A 15021-nucleotide genomic window follows, 5' to 3' on the forward strand; every position below is an offset into this window, starting at 1 on the left:
CCCTCCAGGAGGGGGTGTCTTGTTTTCTCTGAGTATCCAGTTAAAGTTGGTTTAAGAATTGGGGCCAGAGATTCCTTCATAACTTTATAAAATTCTGAAAAAATCCGTCTGGTCCAGGTGCTTTGTTTGATTTAAAGGTTGTATAGAGGATTTTCCAAGGAAGGAGAAATCCAGCGACTGTTTGTTCTTTTTCAAATGTTGCGCATGCGTGAAACCACCTCCCCTCCCCCACAGCTCCTACGTAGAAACACCTCCTCCCTCCTCCTCCTTACGCCACAAACAGGTTTGTTTACAGCCGCTGCACATGACTTGTAAACAACTAACTACAGTGTTGGTTAGACAAGACGGAGAAGTGAGGAGCGAGGAGAAGAGCGGATCGGGCAGCGGGGAGAGGAGCAGGAAAGGGGAGCAGAGAAGGTTGCGTGGAGATTCCGTGCGAATGAACTAACTACAACACGCAGCAGTAAGCGACTCTTTCTTTGCCTTGAAAATGACGTTTTCAGACATAGGATATCGCTTTCGTGTCCTGAAAAACGTTTGTCTCGCTCTTGGAAATAAAGTACGTTTTCATAATAAGCAGAAGTTTCCTGTCCAGGAGTAATTTGTGGACCAGTGCGTTCAGTCTTTAGACCCTTCGTCTGCTTCAGTCGCGCCATCGCTGGAATGAATCTTCAAGAATCATCTTAGTTTGGCTTCGCTGCTTTTCCCCTTGTCTTCTTCTTTCAGCGACCTCAAAAACGGACTTTCTTTTGCGGCGAACTGCTCCTGGATTCTTGTCGCCATCACAACAAACTTTGTGTGAACTGCGAGGAAGATATAGGTCAAAAAAAGCCGCTAAGAACTGTTGTGTTGGTGGAGTAAACAGCGTCTGTGCGTCTTGCGTCTGTGGACTGTGTGACAGTCGTACGTAAACCACGTACCGGCGGCGCAGGCAAGTCAGTTACACTAGAAACGTAGGGAGTTTGATTGACAGCCTGTCAGCTCACAGATAACGAGGCAGTGTCGTTATCTATTGGCAAATGTTTAGCCCCACCACGTCCAGAGTTGATGAACTTTTATTCTCTTTTTTTTGGTCATCATAATTACAAGGCGACTGCGTCTATAATCTATCACTGACAATTTGAAACAAAAAAAATCCTCCACACAACCTTTAAGATGACCTATTTCTGTTTCGATTTCTTTACATGACATCTCCTTTACAAGGTCAGGGCTTCAAAGTTTCTTTTGAGGGTTTGTGGCTGAACGTGTCTGAACCAAGTGTATTCATCAGAACTCCCGTAGACTAAATGGACACATTTAACACTCTAGCTGCTGCAGTCCAAACAGGAAGTGAGCATGAGCGACTCTCTAATTCAGTTTGTACTGAAAAAACATGGCTCTTCTCTCTGTAACTGGTGCTGTCATACTCATCGTTTCAGTCTTAAAATGTGAGTTTTAATAATAGCGTTGCTAAGCAGAAGGGGCGTTACCTTCAACAGCCTCGCTCCTGATTGGGTCACTGGTTGCTATGATACTCACAGTTGGAATTCCAACAGTGGAGTTTGGCTTCAGATGAGCCGCTATAACTGCGAGCCTCATTGAGATTCACTTGGAGCCGAGCGTGTGGATCACGTCACATTCAGAACACTTCTGTCACAGTCTGTTTATAACCAAATCAAAAACCCCAAGAAGAAACTATTTATTCTGCCCACAGACTTCCACCCTTCAGTGTGCTAAATGTGAAAGTATTTGTAGATACGTTCAAACATACATGACTTTTATTTTTATGCTGCTAATTACTGTACATTAATCCTGTATTTGGAATTACAGCTGCTTCATAATGAATAAAGCTTGAATCACAGTGTTGTTACTTTGGTACTGAAGACAAAAGTGGAGGATTTGTGGCTTTGATCTGGTTTTAGATTTAACACACATCAGGCATATTCAGAAAACAGTAAAAATACACAAATGTATTAAAGACGAGCACCTAAAAACAAAGTGTGTTTGGGACATAGGCTGTGTAAAAGAGTTGGACTAAAGGACATTTAACTGTGTCCCTGTATCTTTATCAACACCTGTGTCCAGTCTAAACAAACTACAGACTCCAGTTTGTCCTGTGAAGAATCTTAACTTTTGTTTCATTTAACAAATATTTGAAGAGCACTTTTTTGAAAGACAAAAGACAGATGTGAAAGACCTTAACTGATTAAACACAATTTACCCAACTGTGAATGAAAATCAATAAAAATCACTTTATTTAACCTGAGGGGCAGTTTAAGCACACTTTAGCAGTGAAATACAATAAGAATAAAAAGCTGAGGTGGAGTTCCACAGGTGGAGTCAGAGTCACTGTGAGGAGTGTAACAGCCTTCAGGACAAAAGTGTCCCTCCTCTGAGTCCTGCAGCATCACTGCAGCCTCCAGGGGGAGCCAGGTAAACTCTGGAGACACAACAGGAAGTCCTGTCCTCTCTTTCTCTCTCCGCTGTTGGTTTGGTCGGTGATGGGACTGGACATCTTCTGCTGTATTCGGTGTTAAAAGTTTGTATTTCCAGGGCTAGCTGACTAGCAAAGCTAGGTTCATGCAAAGTCAAAATATAAATTTAAGATAAAAATTTAAAAAAATCTTTTAAAAACTGCTCAGTGTGCCAGTAGGTCAGCCACAAGAGCAGCCAACCATGACATTACAGCAACCACAAACATTCCATAATTGAAAAAGATGCGTCTGCAGCCAATAAAAAGGACACGCCTTCGTGAAAACCGCCCCCTCCAACTGTAAACAATCGCACTTCCAAACATGGTTCAAATGGCCGCAGATCTTTCCTCTACGTCTGAAAGTCCAGGAGGAAACACAGAGGAGATGGTGTTTTTGCTCTGAGGCTTGTCCCACTCACTTCTGTTTTTATGTCCTTCCTAAACACTTTTTCTCCTCGGTTTTACCTCTTCACCCTTTGTCACTGTTTATGTTGAGTTCTGTTTAATGTGTGCAGCACTTTGGTCAACGGTGGTGTTTTTAAAGTGCTCTAGAAATAAAGTTGAGGATATTCGGGTTCATAATATGTCCAAAGTCTCCCATGAAAACTCCAGTGACCCCCAAGTTCTGTGCTCTGATGTGGCCCCGCCCCACTGTGACACCACAAAGTGAAACCATCGTTCAGGTGTTTATGATCCACAGCCTGCTTCAGTTTAGCGTCAGACCACAGACTCCTTCAGCTCTTCCTCCTTTAGTACCTCCCCCTTTAACTCCTCCTCCATGTCTAAGCTACAGCTCTGGTCTTTAGGCACGAGGTGGGGCGGAATCGTTTGGAGTTCGACCTCTTTGTGTAGTTCCACGGGTTTATCTCCGGTGTCTGGTCCATAGAGTTTGTCCAAGCGTTCTTTGAGCCTGCTCTTGCTCTTGCTCTGGTTCTGGTCTGGACTCTGGTTTGGACCCGGGTCTGCTCCCCGTTTTAGGGCCCGGTACTTCTGCGAGGCCAGTCGGACTGTTCTCCGGAGCAGGTGTCTTCTGTAGCAGCGTTGGATCACTATCGCGGCCAACTCCTCCTGTCGTCTCTTCAGTGTGGAGCTGATGGGCTCATAAGGCACCTGCAAAATACGTACAACCCAGTTTCAGTTCAAAAAGGACTAAACCTTATGCAACTAAAAACACTGAATCCACCTGCAGAGCCCCCTAACCCTAACCCCCTGAGACTATGAGCCTGACCTTTGAAGGGTTGTTGGCCATGAACTTCTCCTCCATACTGGCTTTCAGAGCATCCATTTCTCCCGAGTCTCCCAGCACCTGCACCAGACACAACAAAACAATCTCTCTGGTTTAGGGTCAGTACCTTTGTCTCATGGAACTGTTAGTGCAGCAGTGGGAGCAGCAAGAGGAGCAGAACCTCGGACCTGGCGACCTAGTTTCCTAAAAGGGTAAAATGGTCTCCTTCTCTCCACCTTGTTTTTCCAATGCAAATCAGGACGTGTGAATAGACTAAATATGATCCTTCAGGACTTCTTCTGACACCACTCAAGCAAATCATGTGTCCAGGATCCTGTTATATTGTGTTGTGAGCGAGGGTACATGGAGGGTTCTGGACTCTCAGGTGGGTCAAAATAAAAGGATTCCTGAGCAACAGACCTTTTCACAACGGCCAGAAGTGCCGCAATGTAAGGTAAACGTCACTTTTCTGTGGCTAAATATCTATGGACATGTCTGGCACATTCTCCAGCAGCTTCATAAATCTGCCCCATCACCAAATCTTCAACCAACAAGGTCCACAAAGAATAAACATTTTTCATGAACAATTTATCCACAACGATCAAGGGAAGAAAGACGAAAGCTTAAAGGAAACAACGAGCCACATTAGTGACACACTGAACTAAACTAACGTTATGGTCATGAATAAAACAGAAGTAACTTGTTAACTCAGACTGATTCTACAGTTAATTCATTTCAGTTCATTCTATTTCATGATATAGATATTAGCATAGACAGAGATTTGTGCAGTTAAATACTAGATTATGAAATCTGTATCTGCATCATCGAACTGCACAAATCTATCTATGCTAATATCTACATCATGAAATAGATTTTTAATTTTAATTCTAGAATCAGTCTGAGTGCACAAGTTACTTATTAGTGAATTACTTATTACTTTTTATTTAATATTTAATATTTAATTAATTATTGTATTTATTTATTTATTTGAGACAGGGACAGCGCACAATTTTTACATTAACCTTGACAGGAGAGATGTTTGTACATCAGGTTGTAGCATCAGTGCTCATTTCCACCTGTCGTCCTTGGGCAGGTTCACTGATTGATTGTTTTTAACCGACCTTTAATATCATCTGTTCTTGGACCTGGAGCATGTTTTGGGTTGATGGGGGAAACTGAAGCACCCGGAGGAAACTCATCCAGACACGAGGAGAAACATGAAAACTCCACACAGAAAAGCCCGGGCGACCTGGGGATCGAACCCAGAACCTTCTTGCTGTTATTTAGTAATAAATATGTTCTATTTCATCTGTTATAATTTCATGCTAAAAACTTCCCATTTGTTAAAAAGAGTCTGTGCACTCTAGGTTTGGTTTAGTTGCATCTTATTTTGAAGGCCCCAGGAAGTGGTCACAATGCATTATGGGAAACAGAGGCAGAATTCAGCTTGATCAGGGGTCAGCAACCCGCGGCTCCAGAGCCACATGTGGCTCTTTATCACTCCCCTAGTGGCTCCCTGGAGCTTTTTCAAAAATGAGTGAAAATGGAAAAGGAATGATTTTTGTGGTTGTTGTTTTAATCTGGTTTGTTTCGGGGTAAAACCCTCGTTCATCTGCTCATGGATCTGATCCTTCAGCTGTGTGCAAATGAAACACATGAAAAGTGTTTCAGCAGAACAAACAGATGAGCTGAAGCTGAAGCAGGGGTGGTGTCCACCTCCACCTGAGAAGAACTTTCCCCGAAAAAACAACAACAAAAAAACACGTGCGCAGACGGACGCTCAGAACAACATATAACGAACCAAACGGGATTCACGCTTCTGTCCGGACGCTGCTCCACCTCAGAACCAGACCAGAGCACCCGGACCTGTGGTCCACAGAACATTCTCACTTTTCCCACACGGAACCAGCGCACAGACGACGGCACTGAAGCACTCGGACCCAGTTCTTTGTGCTGGTCTTACTCGTCCCCGTCTGGAACCAGGACATGGAGGACGAAGCCTCCGGACCATCTGACCAACACTGGACCCTCAGCCCCGTCTTGAGGAGCTGCACTGACTCCTCCAGTGTGTTTGGTGCTGCTGCTGAGCTCAGAGCTTCTGCTCCGGGTTTGTTTTCTGAGTGCTCCTCTGCACGATCAGAAGAAATGCGACTGCTGCTCTGAATACTTCCATCATCGTCGTCATAGCAACAGGTAAACGTCGGTCGCACTTTCAGCGCGTCAGCTCCTAAAACTCAGTTTATCTGTTTACACGCAAACGTTTCCAAAATCTCCACTCTAACCAGAGTTTTTAGAAAGATTTGTTTTCAGAGGCGAATTCTCCGTTTGTGTGTAAACGATGTGAACAAACGAAGGGAAATGTTTCCGTTTTAAAAAATACTCGTGTACGTGTAAACGGGGCCTAAATGACAAAGGAATAAACACGAACCACCTGATTTCAGTGGCTACAGACGGAGCAGCGAGTGTGAGAGGGTCACAGAGGGTTTGTGTATCATGATGCTCATTTTGTATTTGTACTGTCATTTTTATAGTCGGTTTATACAGTTAATATACTGACAGTCTGTGTTGTCTTCATATTACACTTATATAAGACTTTTCATTTTGTGCGGCTCCAGGCAGGTTTGGTTTTTGTGTTTTTGGGCCAATATGGCTCTTTGAACGTTCTGAGTTGCCGACCCCTGAGCCACATGAAAAACGTGTTGCAGAAAAACCTGTTTGTTGATCCAAACTGCTCCTCCTGTGTGTTAAATTTTATCTACACCTACAAAAGCAACGGCTGCAAGTTTAAGATGTGTTTGGTGACTTGAACAAGTTCTGTAAAGTCTGTTGTAGAGATCGTTTTTGCACATGTTATTATCAGGAATTAGACCGAGCCCATGATCTTGCTAACTCAGGAGCACTATGTATTAACATAGTACTACCTCTGTTCACGTGTATTAACGGGCTAATTAGCATATGAAAATATCGCAAAAATGTAATGACTTGTTAAAGTCCTGGTGCTATTTTTCTGATGCATTTCTGTTTTATATTACAAAGCTAATGTACATTTTATTTATGTTTGTTTTCCAGTTTCACTCGAGCTTTTCATGCCACAGTTGTGAAGAATTGTAAACTGTCTAGAAGACTGTATTAAAGGAGCAAGACGCTCGTTTCCTGGCTCGTGAAAACCGAGTTTGACTCGCTGTTGATCTGCGTTCATTTACACGGTGTGTCCAACATGTAGTGATAACATTACACCGGTCGTTGTTCTCCTTTAAGCTTTCATCTTTCTTCGCTTGACAGTTGTGGATAAATTCATCATGGACGGAATTGGTTGAAGATTTGGTGATGGGGCAGATTTATGAAGCTGGTCAGTTATAACACCGGTACATTCCACACTCACCTGAGCGGTCAGAGCCAGCAGGATGTCCAAGCAGTGGATCTTGTCTCCAGGGACCAGAGGAAGGTCCATCTGGATCAGTCGGAGCGTGTTGGGTTTGGGGATTCTCAAAGGGTCTTGCAGCACGTCACAGAACTCTGAGAGCTCGCTACAGAAAACAAGGAGTTATGTAAGTCTGCTGTGTGCTGAAAAACAGAACAGATCAGTCCAGTCTCTGCTAACCCCTAAACCCTAACCCCTAAACCCTAAACCCTATCCCCTAACCCTAACCCCTAACCCCTAACCCTAACCCTAACCCCCCTAACCCTAACCCCCTAACCCTAACCCCTAACCCTAACCCTAACCCTAACCCCTAACCCTAACCCCTAACCCCTAACCCTAACCCCCCCTAACCCCTAACCCCCCTAACCCTAACCCTAACCCCTAACCCCTAACCCCTAACCCCTAACCCTAACCCCTAACCCCTAACCCTAACCCCTAACCCTAACCCCTAACCCCTAACCCCTAACCCCTAACCCTAACCCTAACCCCTAACCCTAAAACCCTAACCCCTAACCCTAACCCTAACCCTAACCCCTAACCCCTAACCCCTAACCCCTAACCCTAACCCCTAACCCCTAACCCTAACCCCTAACCTTAACCCCTAACCCCTAACCCCTAACCCCTAACCCCTAACCCCTAAACCCAAACAGAATCATGGACCTGCTGCTCAGGATTCTATTGTTTCTAATGTGTCATTGAGCCTTTCATCACGTCTCTCTCCATCTCTCTATAGCTCTTTATCTGTGGGAACTAGTTAGACCTGGTTCAGACCTGGTTCAGACCTGGTTCAGACCTGGTTCAGACCTGACTCGTACCTGTAGTGAATGAACTGCGTTGCATTGGGATCGTACTTCTCCCAGGTCTCATAGAACATATCAAAGTCCTCCTCGCACAGCGGGTCGGTGCTCTCTTCCGTCGCCACGTTGAAGTTCTCCAGGATGATGGCGATGTACATGTTGACCACCACCAGGAAAGACATGATGATGTACGAGGTGAAGAAGATCATGCCCACCCCCGGACTGCCACAGTTCCCTCGGACCTCGGAGCCCGGGTTCTCCAGGTCAGGGTCGCAGTCTGGAGGCGTGTTCATGATGGGGCTGAGGAGACCGTCCCATCCGGCCGACGTGGTGATCATGAACAGGCAGATCATGCTGTTCCCGAAGTCTTCAAAGTTAAACATGTCATCGATCATCGCCTCCTGGAACCAAACACACGGAACCAAACGCATGGAACCAAACACACGGAACCAAACGCATGGAACCAAACACACGAACCAAACAACATGGAACCAAACATGGAACCAAAACACACGAACCAAACACACGGAACCAAACACAGGAACCACGCTGGAACCAAACGCATGGAACCAAACATACCAACGCATGGAACCAAACATGGCATGGAACCAAACACACGGAACCAAACACACGGAACACACGGAACCAACACACGGAACACATGGAAACACATGGAACCAAACAACGGAACACACATGGAACCAAACGCATGGAACCAAACATGGAACCAAACACGGAACAAACACATGGAACAAACGCATGGAACCAAACATGGAACCAAACACACGGAACCAAACACGGAAACACAAAACACACGGAACCAAACACACGGAACCAAACGCATGGAACCAAACGCATGGAACCAAACACACAGAACCAGACACACGGAACCAAACGCATGGAACCAAACACACGGAACCAAACACATGGAACCAAACGCATGGAACCAAACACACAGAACCAGACACACGGAACCAAACGCATGGAACCAAACGCATGGAACCAAACACACGGAACCAAACACATGGAACCAAACGCATGGAACCAAACGCATGGAACCAAACACACGGAACCAAACACATGGAACCAACCAAACGCATGGAACCAAACACACGGAACCAAACACATGGAACCAAACGCATGGAACCAAACGCACGGAACCAAACACACGGAACCAAACGCATGGAACCAAACACACAGAACCAAACACACGGAACCAAACGCATGGAACCAAACACACGAACCAAACACATGGAACAAACGCATGGAACCAAACCACAGAACCAGACACACGGAACAAACGGAACCAAACATGGAAAACAACACATGGAACCAACACACATGGAACCAAACGCATGGAACCAAACGCATGGAACCAAACACACGGAACCAAACACATGGAACCAAACGCATGGAACCAAACGCACGGAACCAAACACACGGAACCAAACACATGGAACCAAACGCATGGAACCAAACACACGGAACCAAACGCACGGAACCAAACGCATGGAACCAAACACACGGAACCAAACACACGGAACCAAACGCATGGAACCAAACACATGGAACCAAACACACGGAACCAAACACACGGAACCAAACACACGGAACCAAACACACGGAACCAAACGCATGGAACCAAACACACGGAACCAAACACATGGAACCAAACGCATGGAACCAAACACACGGAACACACGGAACCAAACACACGGAACCAAACGCATGGAACCAAACACACAGAACCAGACACACGGAACCAAACACATGGAACCAAACACACGGAACCAAACACACAGAACACACAGAACAACACACGGAACCAAACGCATGGAACCAAACACATGGAAACCAAACCAAACACACGGAACACAGAACATGGAACCAAACACACGGAACCAAACGCATGGAACCAACAACGGAACAAACACGGAACCAACCACGGAACAAAACACAGGAACCAAACACACGGAACCAGACACACGGAACCAAACACACGGAACAAACACACGGAACCAAACACACGGAACCAACACACGGAACACACGGAACAAACGGAACCAAACACACGGAACCAAACACATGGAACCAAACGCATGGAACCAAACGCATGGAACCAAACACACGGAACCAAACACATGGAACCAAACGCATGGAACCAAACACACGGAACCAAACACACGGAACCAAACGCATGGAACCAAACACACAGAACCAGACACACGGAACCAAACGCATGGAACCAAACACATGAAACCAAACACACAGAACCAGAACCAGAAACACACGGAACCAAACGCATGGAACCAAACACATGAACCAAAACACACAGAACCACACACGGAACCACACGGAACAAACGCATGGAACCAAAACAACGGAACCAAACACACGGAACCAAACACACGGAACCAAACACATGGAACCAAACACACAGAACCAGACACACGGAACCAGACACACGGAACCAAACACACGGAACCAAACACACGGAACCAAACACACGGAACCAAACACACGGAAACACAAACACACGGAAAACACACGGAACCAAACACACGGAACCAAACACACGGAACCAAACACACGGAACCAAACACACGGAACCAAACACACGGAACCAAACGCATGGAACCAAACACACGGAACCAAACACACGGAACCAAACACACAGAACCAGACACACGGAACCAAACACATGGAACCAAACACATGGAACCAAACACAAACCACACGGAACCAACACACGGAACCAAACACACGGAACCAAACGCATGGAACCAAACACACGGAACCAAACACATGGAACCAAACACACGGAACCAAACACAGGGAACCAAACACACGGAACACATGGAAGACACACGGAACCAGACACACGGAACCAAACACACGGAACCAAACACACGGAACCAAACACACGGAACCAAACACACGGAACCAAACACACGGAACCAAACACATGGAACCAAACACACGGAACCAAACACACGGAACCAAACACACGGAACCAAACACACGGAACCAAACACACGGAACCAAACACACGGAACCAAACACAGGGGCACAAGATGGGTTAAACACTTCTGGATTTGAGCCTCATCTCCAGTTTAACTAATGTTTACAGGTTAGGATTAGTTTAACTCAGGTTTATGGGTTAGTGGGTTAATGTTTTTAAAACATTGTTCAAGCCTTTTATATCTTGGTTCCAGCTCTTTTAGACTAAAAGTTAGTCCTAGTTTAGACCTGGTGTGGTGGAATTTTTAATTCTCAGCATTTACAGCAGAGAATGACTCTGCTCCCTGTCTGTAAATGTCTCAGATATCATTTATTTCTGTGTTTTAAATGAAGCTCGTCCCTGCATTCTTCTCACAGCTTTTGAGCATTTATTTACCTGTTGCTACGATGATGACGTCATAGTGATGGTTGCAGAACAGTAATTTAGAATAATGTGGAGTTGGATCTATTTTTGTCTCTGTTTTTAGGTTCACAAATGTTAGAATAATCTTTATCTACTACAGAAAAAACAAAAATGTGTCTGTTTGCAGCAGGTGGTCCAATCAGTGTGAGTAGGTAGAGATGCTCTTGGAAAAAGGATCAAAACTAAAGGCGCTTCAAAGAAGTAAAAATCGCACGAGGAAAAATACAGTTAAAAGGCCTTAATTTAAATGGCCAAAGCCGACATGTTTCGACCAAACTGGTCTTCATCAGGGCTTAAGGGCTGAAGCCCAGTTTGTGTTTTAATCTTTATCTACTGTCATAAAACATCAGATGCTTCTCACCTTCTTGACGTAGGCGAAGTTGCTCATGCCAAAGATGGAGAAGATGAACATGATGAGGAAGAGGAGGAGCCCGATGTTGAAGAGCGCTGGAAGTGACATCATCAGGGCAAAGAGCAGAGTGCGGATTCCTTTGGCGCCGCGGATCAGGCGTAGAATTCGTCCAATACGAGCCAATCGGATCACTCGGAACAGCGTCGGGGACACAAAATACTTCTCTATTATGTCGGCCAATAACAGCCCTGGAAACAAAAGGAAACATCTAAATCAGCCATGAACCATATCTACACAAAATCCACTCATTATACCATCTTTATACTTTAATAAGACGAAGTGTTTGCACCAATCTCTGTGGTTCAAATTAAGAATGTAATTTAAATCAGACCAATTCTGCAAACTGTTCAGATCTTTCTCCGTGTTACAGTCGTTTCTCCTCACTGACCCTCTGAAGTTGTATCTGAAGTGATTCATGAATGCTTGACTTATCTTTAATCACTTCATTTCAAGACGTCATTTTTTCAGTCTACCACTGTTTTTCAGCTCCACCGGTACATGACCACTGTGACATACACACTTCGTTCTCTTTTTCTCTTCTTTGATTTTCTTAATCAGTGATACACGTAGGATTGGGCAGTGTCGTGGAGTCATTCTGTGATGTGCAACTGTCAATAGAAGGGACAGCAGCAACTTGTTTTAGACAAATATTTTGATTTAAAATGTCCAAATTATAATTCAATAATCCACTGGGATCAGAGTTTAGAACAGAGACACAGAAGCACAATAGGGTTGATTTAACACATTTACAGTGTGGGGAACCGACTGTGAGAAACTTTCATCATTCTTATTTTTGTCAGTATTCCCAAATAAATTCATCATCTCTATATCAAATAATACTTTATTCTATAGTTTACGTCAATGCATTTATGACTTCCTGACTCACCTACGATGGAGAGAATTACCACCACAAAATCAAAGATGTTCCAGCCCACAGAGAAGTAGTGGTGCCTCAGAGCGATGATCTTCAGAGAACATTCTCCAGTGAAAAGGACAATGAAGACCAGGTTGATCCAGTACAAGATCTCCTCTTTCTCTGCGCTCTGCTCGTCCGTCTCCACCATCATCGTCACCATGTTCAGGCAGATCAGAATCATGATGATCACGTCAAACACCTGCTGCGTCACCAAGTCAAACACCAGGCCCTGGAACCAGTTCTGAACCACACAGAACCGAAAGAACCAACAGATGAGGAGTCTAATACAGAGCACATGCATGCACCAATCAAAGAGTTCAGAAATCTAACCCACAGCCTCCTGGGAGGAGACAGGATTGGTCTCACCTCAGGTCTAGGCACTGGTTTTTGAGGTTTCTTTGAGCCTAGTTTCTTCATGGCGTTGTAGTATTTCTTCTGCTCCTCAGTCATGAAGATGTCAGTGCCTCCTAAGTTCAGGAAAAGACAAGATTGTTTCAAATTTCACAGATTTTCATTGAGTGTCTCTGGGGATTTTTGACCTTTCTACCATATTATATCATCAAACAGACTGAAGAGGTTTTAGATGTCATCCGTGCATGTTTGGATAATCTAGGGACCTATTCTATTCTAAGTAATCTACTGATCTGCTGAAGTGCAGGGGGGAGGGTCTGGTCTCGTCCTGGTCACTAAATTCATTCATTTATACAGTCATTTTTTATTTTTTGTCTCATTCTTCTCCTCAGACCCTTCCAACGATCTGTGGCTTCTGTGTGGGACACTTATCTTTGCCTTCTGTTGGTTGAAGTTGTCGATGATGACTCCGATGAACAGGTTTAACGTGAAGAAGGAGCCGAAGATGATGAAGATGACAAAGTAAAGATACATGTAAAGACTGGCCTCATACTCAGGCTGGGACTCCACCTGGAAAAAAGACAAAACAAGAACAAACGTGTAGAGCAAAGGAGGAGGAGTTTGGGGAGGAGGGAGGAGGAGTTTGGGGAGAGGGAGGAGGGGAGGGAGAGGAGGAGTCTGGAGGGAGGAGGGGAGGGAGGAGGAGTCTGGAGGGAGGAGAGGGAGGGAGGAGTTCTGGGGAGGAGGAGTCTGGGGGAGGGAGGAGGAGGGAGGAGGAGTTTGGGAGGAGGAGGGAGGAGGAGTTTTGGGGAGGAGGGGGAGGAGTTTGAGAGGGAGGAGTTTGGGGGAGGAGGAGTTTGAGGGGAGGGAGGGGAGGAGTTTGGGAGGAGGAGGAGGGAGGAGGAGTTTGAGGTGTCTGAGGGGAGGGAGGAGGGAGGGAGGAGTTCTGGGGAGAGGGAGGAGTGTGTCTGGGGAGAGGGAGGAGGAGTCTGGGGAGAGGGAGGAGGAGTTCTGGGGAGAGGGAGGAGGAGGGGAGGGAGGAGTGTCTGGGGAGAGGGAGGAGGAGTCTGGGAGGAGGGGGAGGAGGGAGGAGGAGTTTGGGGAGAGGGAGGAGGAGTTTGGGGAGGAGGGAGGAGGAGTTTGGGGAGTCTGGGAGAGGGAGGAGTCTGGGGGAGAGGGAGGAGAGGAGGAGGGAGTTTGGGAGGAGGAGTTTGGGGAGAGGGAGGAGTTTTCTGGGGAGAGGGAGGAGGAGTCTGGGGGAGGGAGGAGTTTGGGGGAGGAGTTCTGGGGAGAGGGAGGAGTCGGGAGGAGGAGTTTGGGGGAGGAGGGGGAGGGAGGAGGAGTTTGGGGGAGGGAGGAGGGAGGAGGAGTTTGGAGGAGGAGGGAGGGAGGAGTCTGGGGAGGAGGGAGGAGAGGGAGGAGGAGTTGGGGAGGAGGGAGGAGGAGTCTGGGGGAGGAGGAGGAGGGAGAGGAGGAGTCTGGGGAGAGGGAGGAGGAGTCTGGGGAGAGGGAGGAGTCTGGGGAGAGGGAGGAGGGAGGAGGCGTCAGAGGAGGAGTCTGACCTCTCTGGAGTCCACTGCGGCGTACATGATGTCCATCCAGCCTTTGAACGTGGCCTGAAACAGAGTTTGGAGATCAGCTCGTTTCCCACTGGGTCAAATAATTGTTTATTTTGACTCTGTTAAACTTGGAGGTGAAAAAACTATTACAGCTCCAGTAGTACTGGACTGTCACTGCGTCTGTGTCGCCGCGTCTGTGTCGCCGCGTCTGTGTCGCCGCGTCTGTGTCGCCGCGTCTGTGTCGCCGCGTCTGTGTCGCCGCGTCTGTGTCGCCGCGTCTGTGTCGCCGCGTCTGTGTCGCTGATGTTTTTAGACCATTTTCTTTTAGCTAAAGGACAAAAATATCGACTATCATAAGACACCAACACTTTCACTTCACTAATACTGAATTACACCAAATGATTCTATTTACTGAACCCTGATACTCTACTCCTTCATTTCTCGACTCGGCCGATGCTAAAGCA

The 15021-nt window shown here is 46.1% G+C and overlaps 1 protein-coding gene across 1 annotated transcript in view; it reads right to left on the minus strand.

Annotated features, from left to right (window-relative positions):
- Positions 1-2252: 2252 nt before the first annotated feature.
- The window catches only part of scn4ab (sodium channel, voltage-gated, type IV, alpha, b), a 34068-nt gene continuing 21299 nt past the window's right edge, over positions 2253-15021 (minus strand). The window contains exons 22-30 of the mRNA XM_055153123.1: positions 14561-14614; positions 13427-13568; positions 13014-13114; positions 12618-12888; positions 11681-11919; positions 7914-8296; positions 7060-7204; positions 3681-3758; positions 2253-3562 (exon numbers count right to left, since the gene is read on the minus strand). Of these exons, the coding sequence (XP_055009098.1) occupies positions 3170-3562; positions 3681-3758; positions 7060-7204; positions 7914-8296; positions 11681-11919; positions 12618-12888; positions 13014-13114; positions 13427-13568; positions 14561-14614 (1806 nt within the window). The 3' untranslated portion in view covers positions 2253-3169. The remainder of the gene's footprint in view (positions 3563-3680; positions 3759-7059; positions 7205-7913; positions 8297-11680; positions 11920-12617; positions 12889-13013; positions 13115-13426; positions 13569-14560; positions 14615-15021) is intronic.

Source organism: Boleophthalmus pectinirostris, unplaced genomic scaffold, assembly GCF_026225935.1.
Source record: "Boleophthalmus pectinirostris isolate CB_2022bp ecotype Guang Dong unplaced genomic scaffold, ASM2622593v1 HiC_scaffold_17, whole genome shotgun sequence".
NCBI classification, from domain to species: domain Eukaryota; kingdom Metazoa; phylum Chordata; class Actinopteri; order Gobiiformes; family Gobiidae; genus Boleophthalmus; species Boleophthalmus pectinirostris.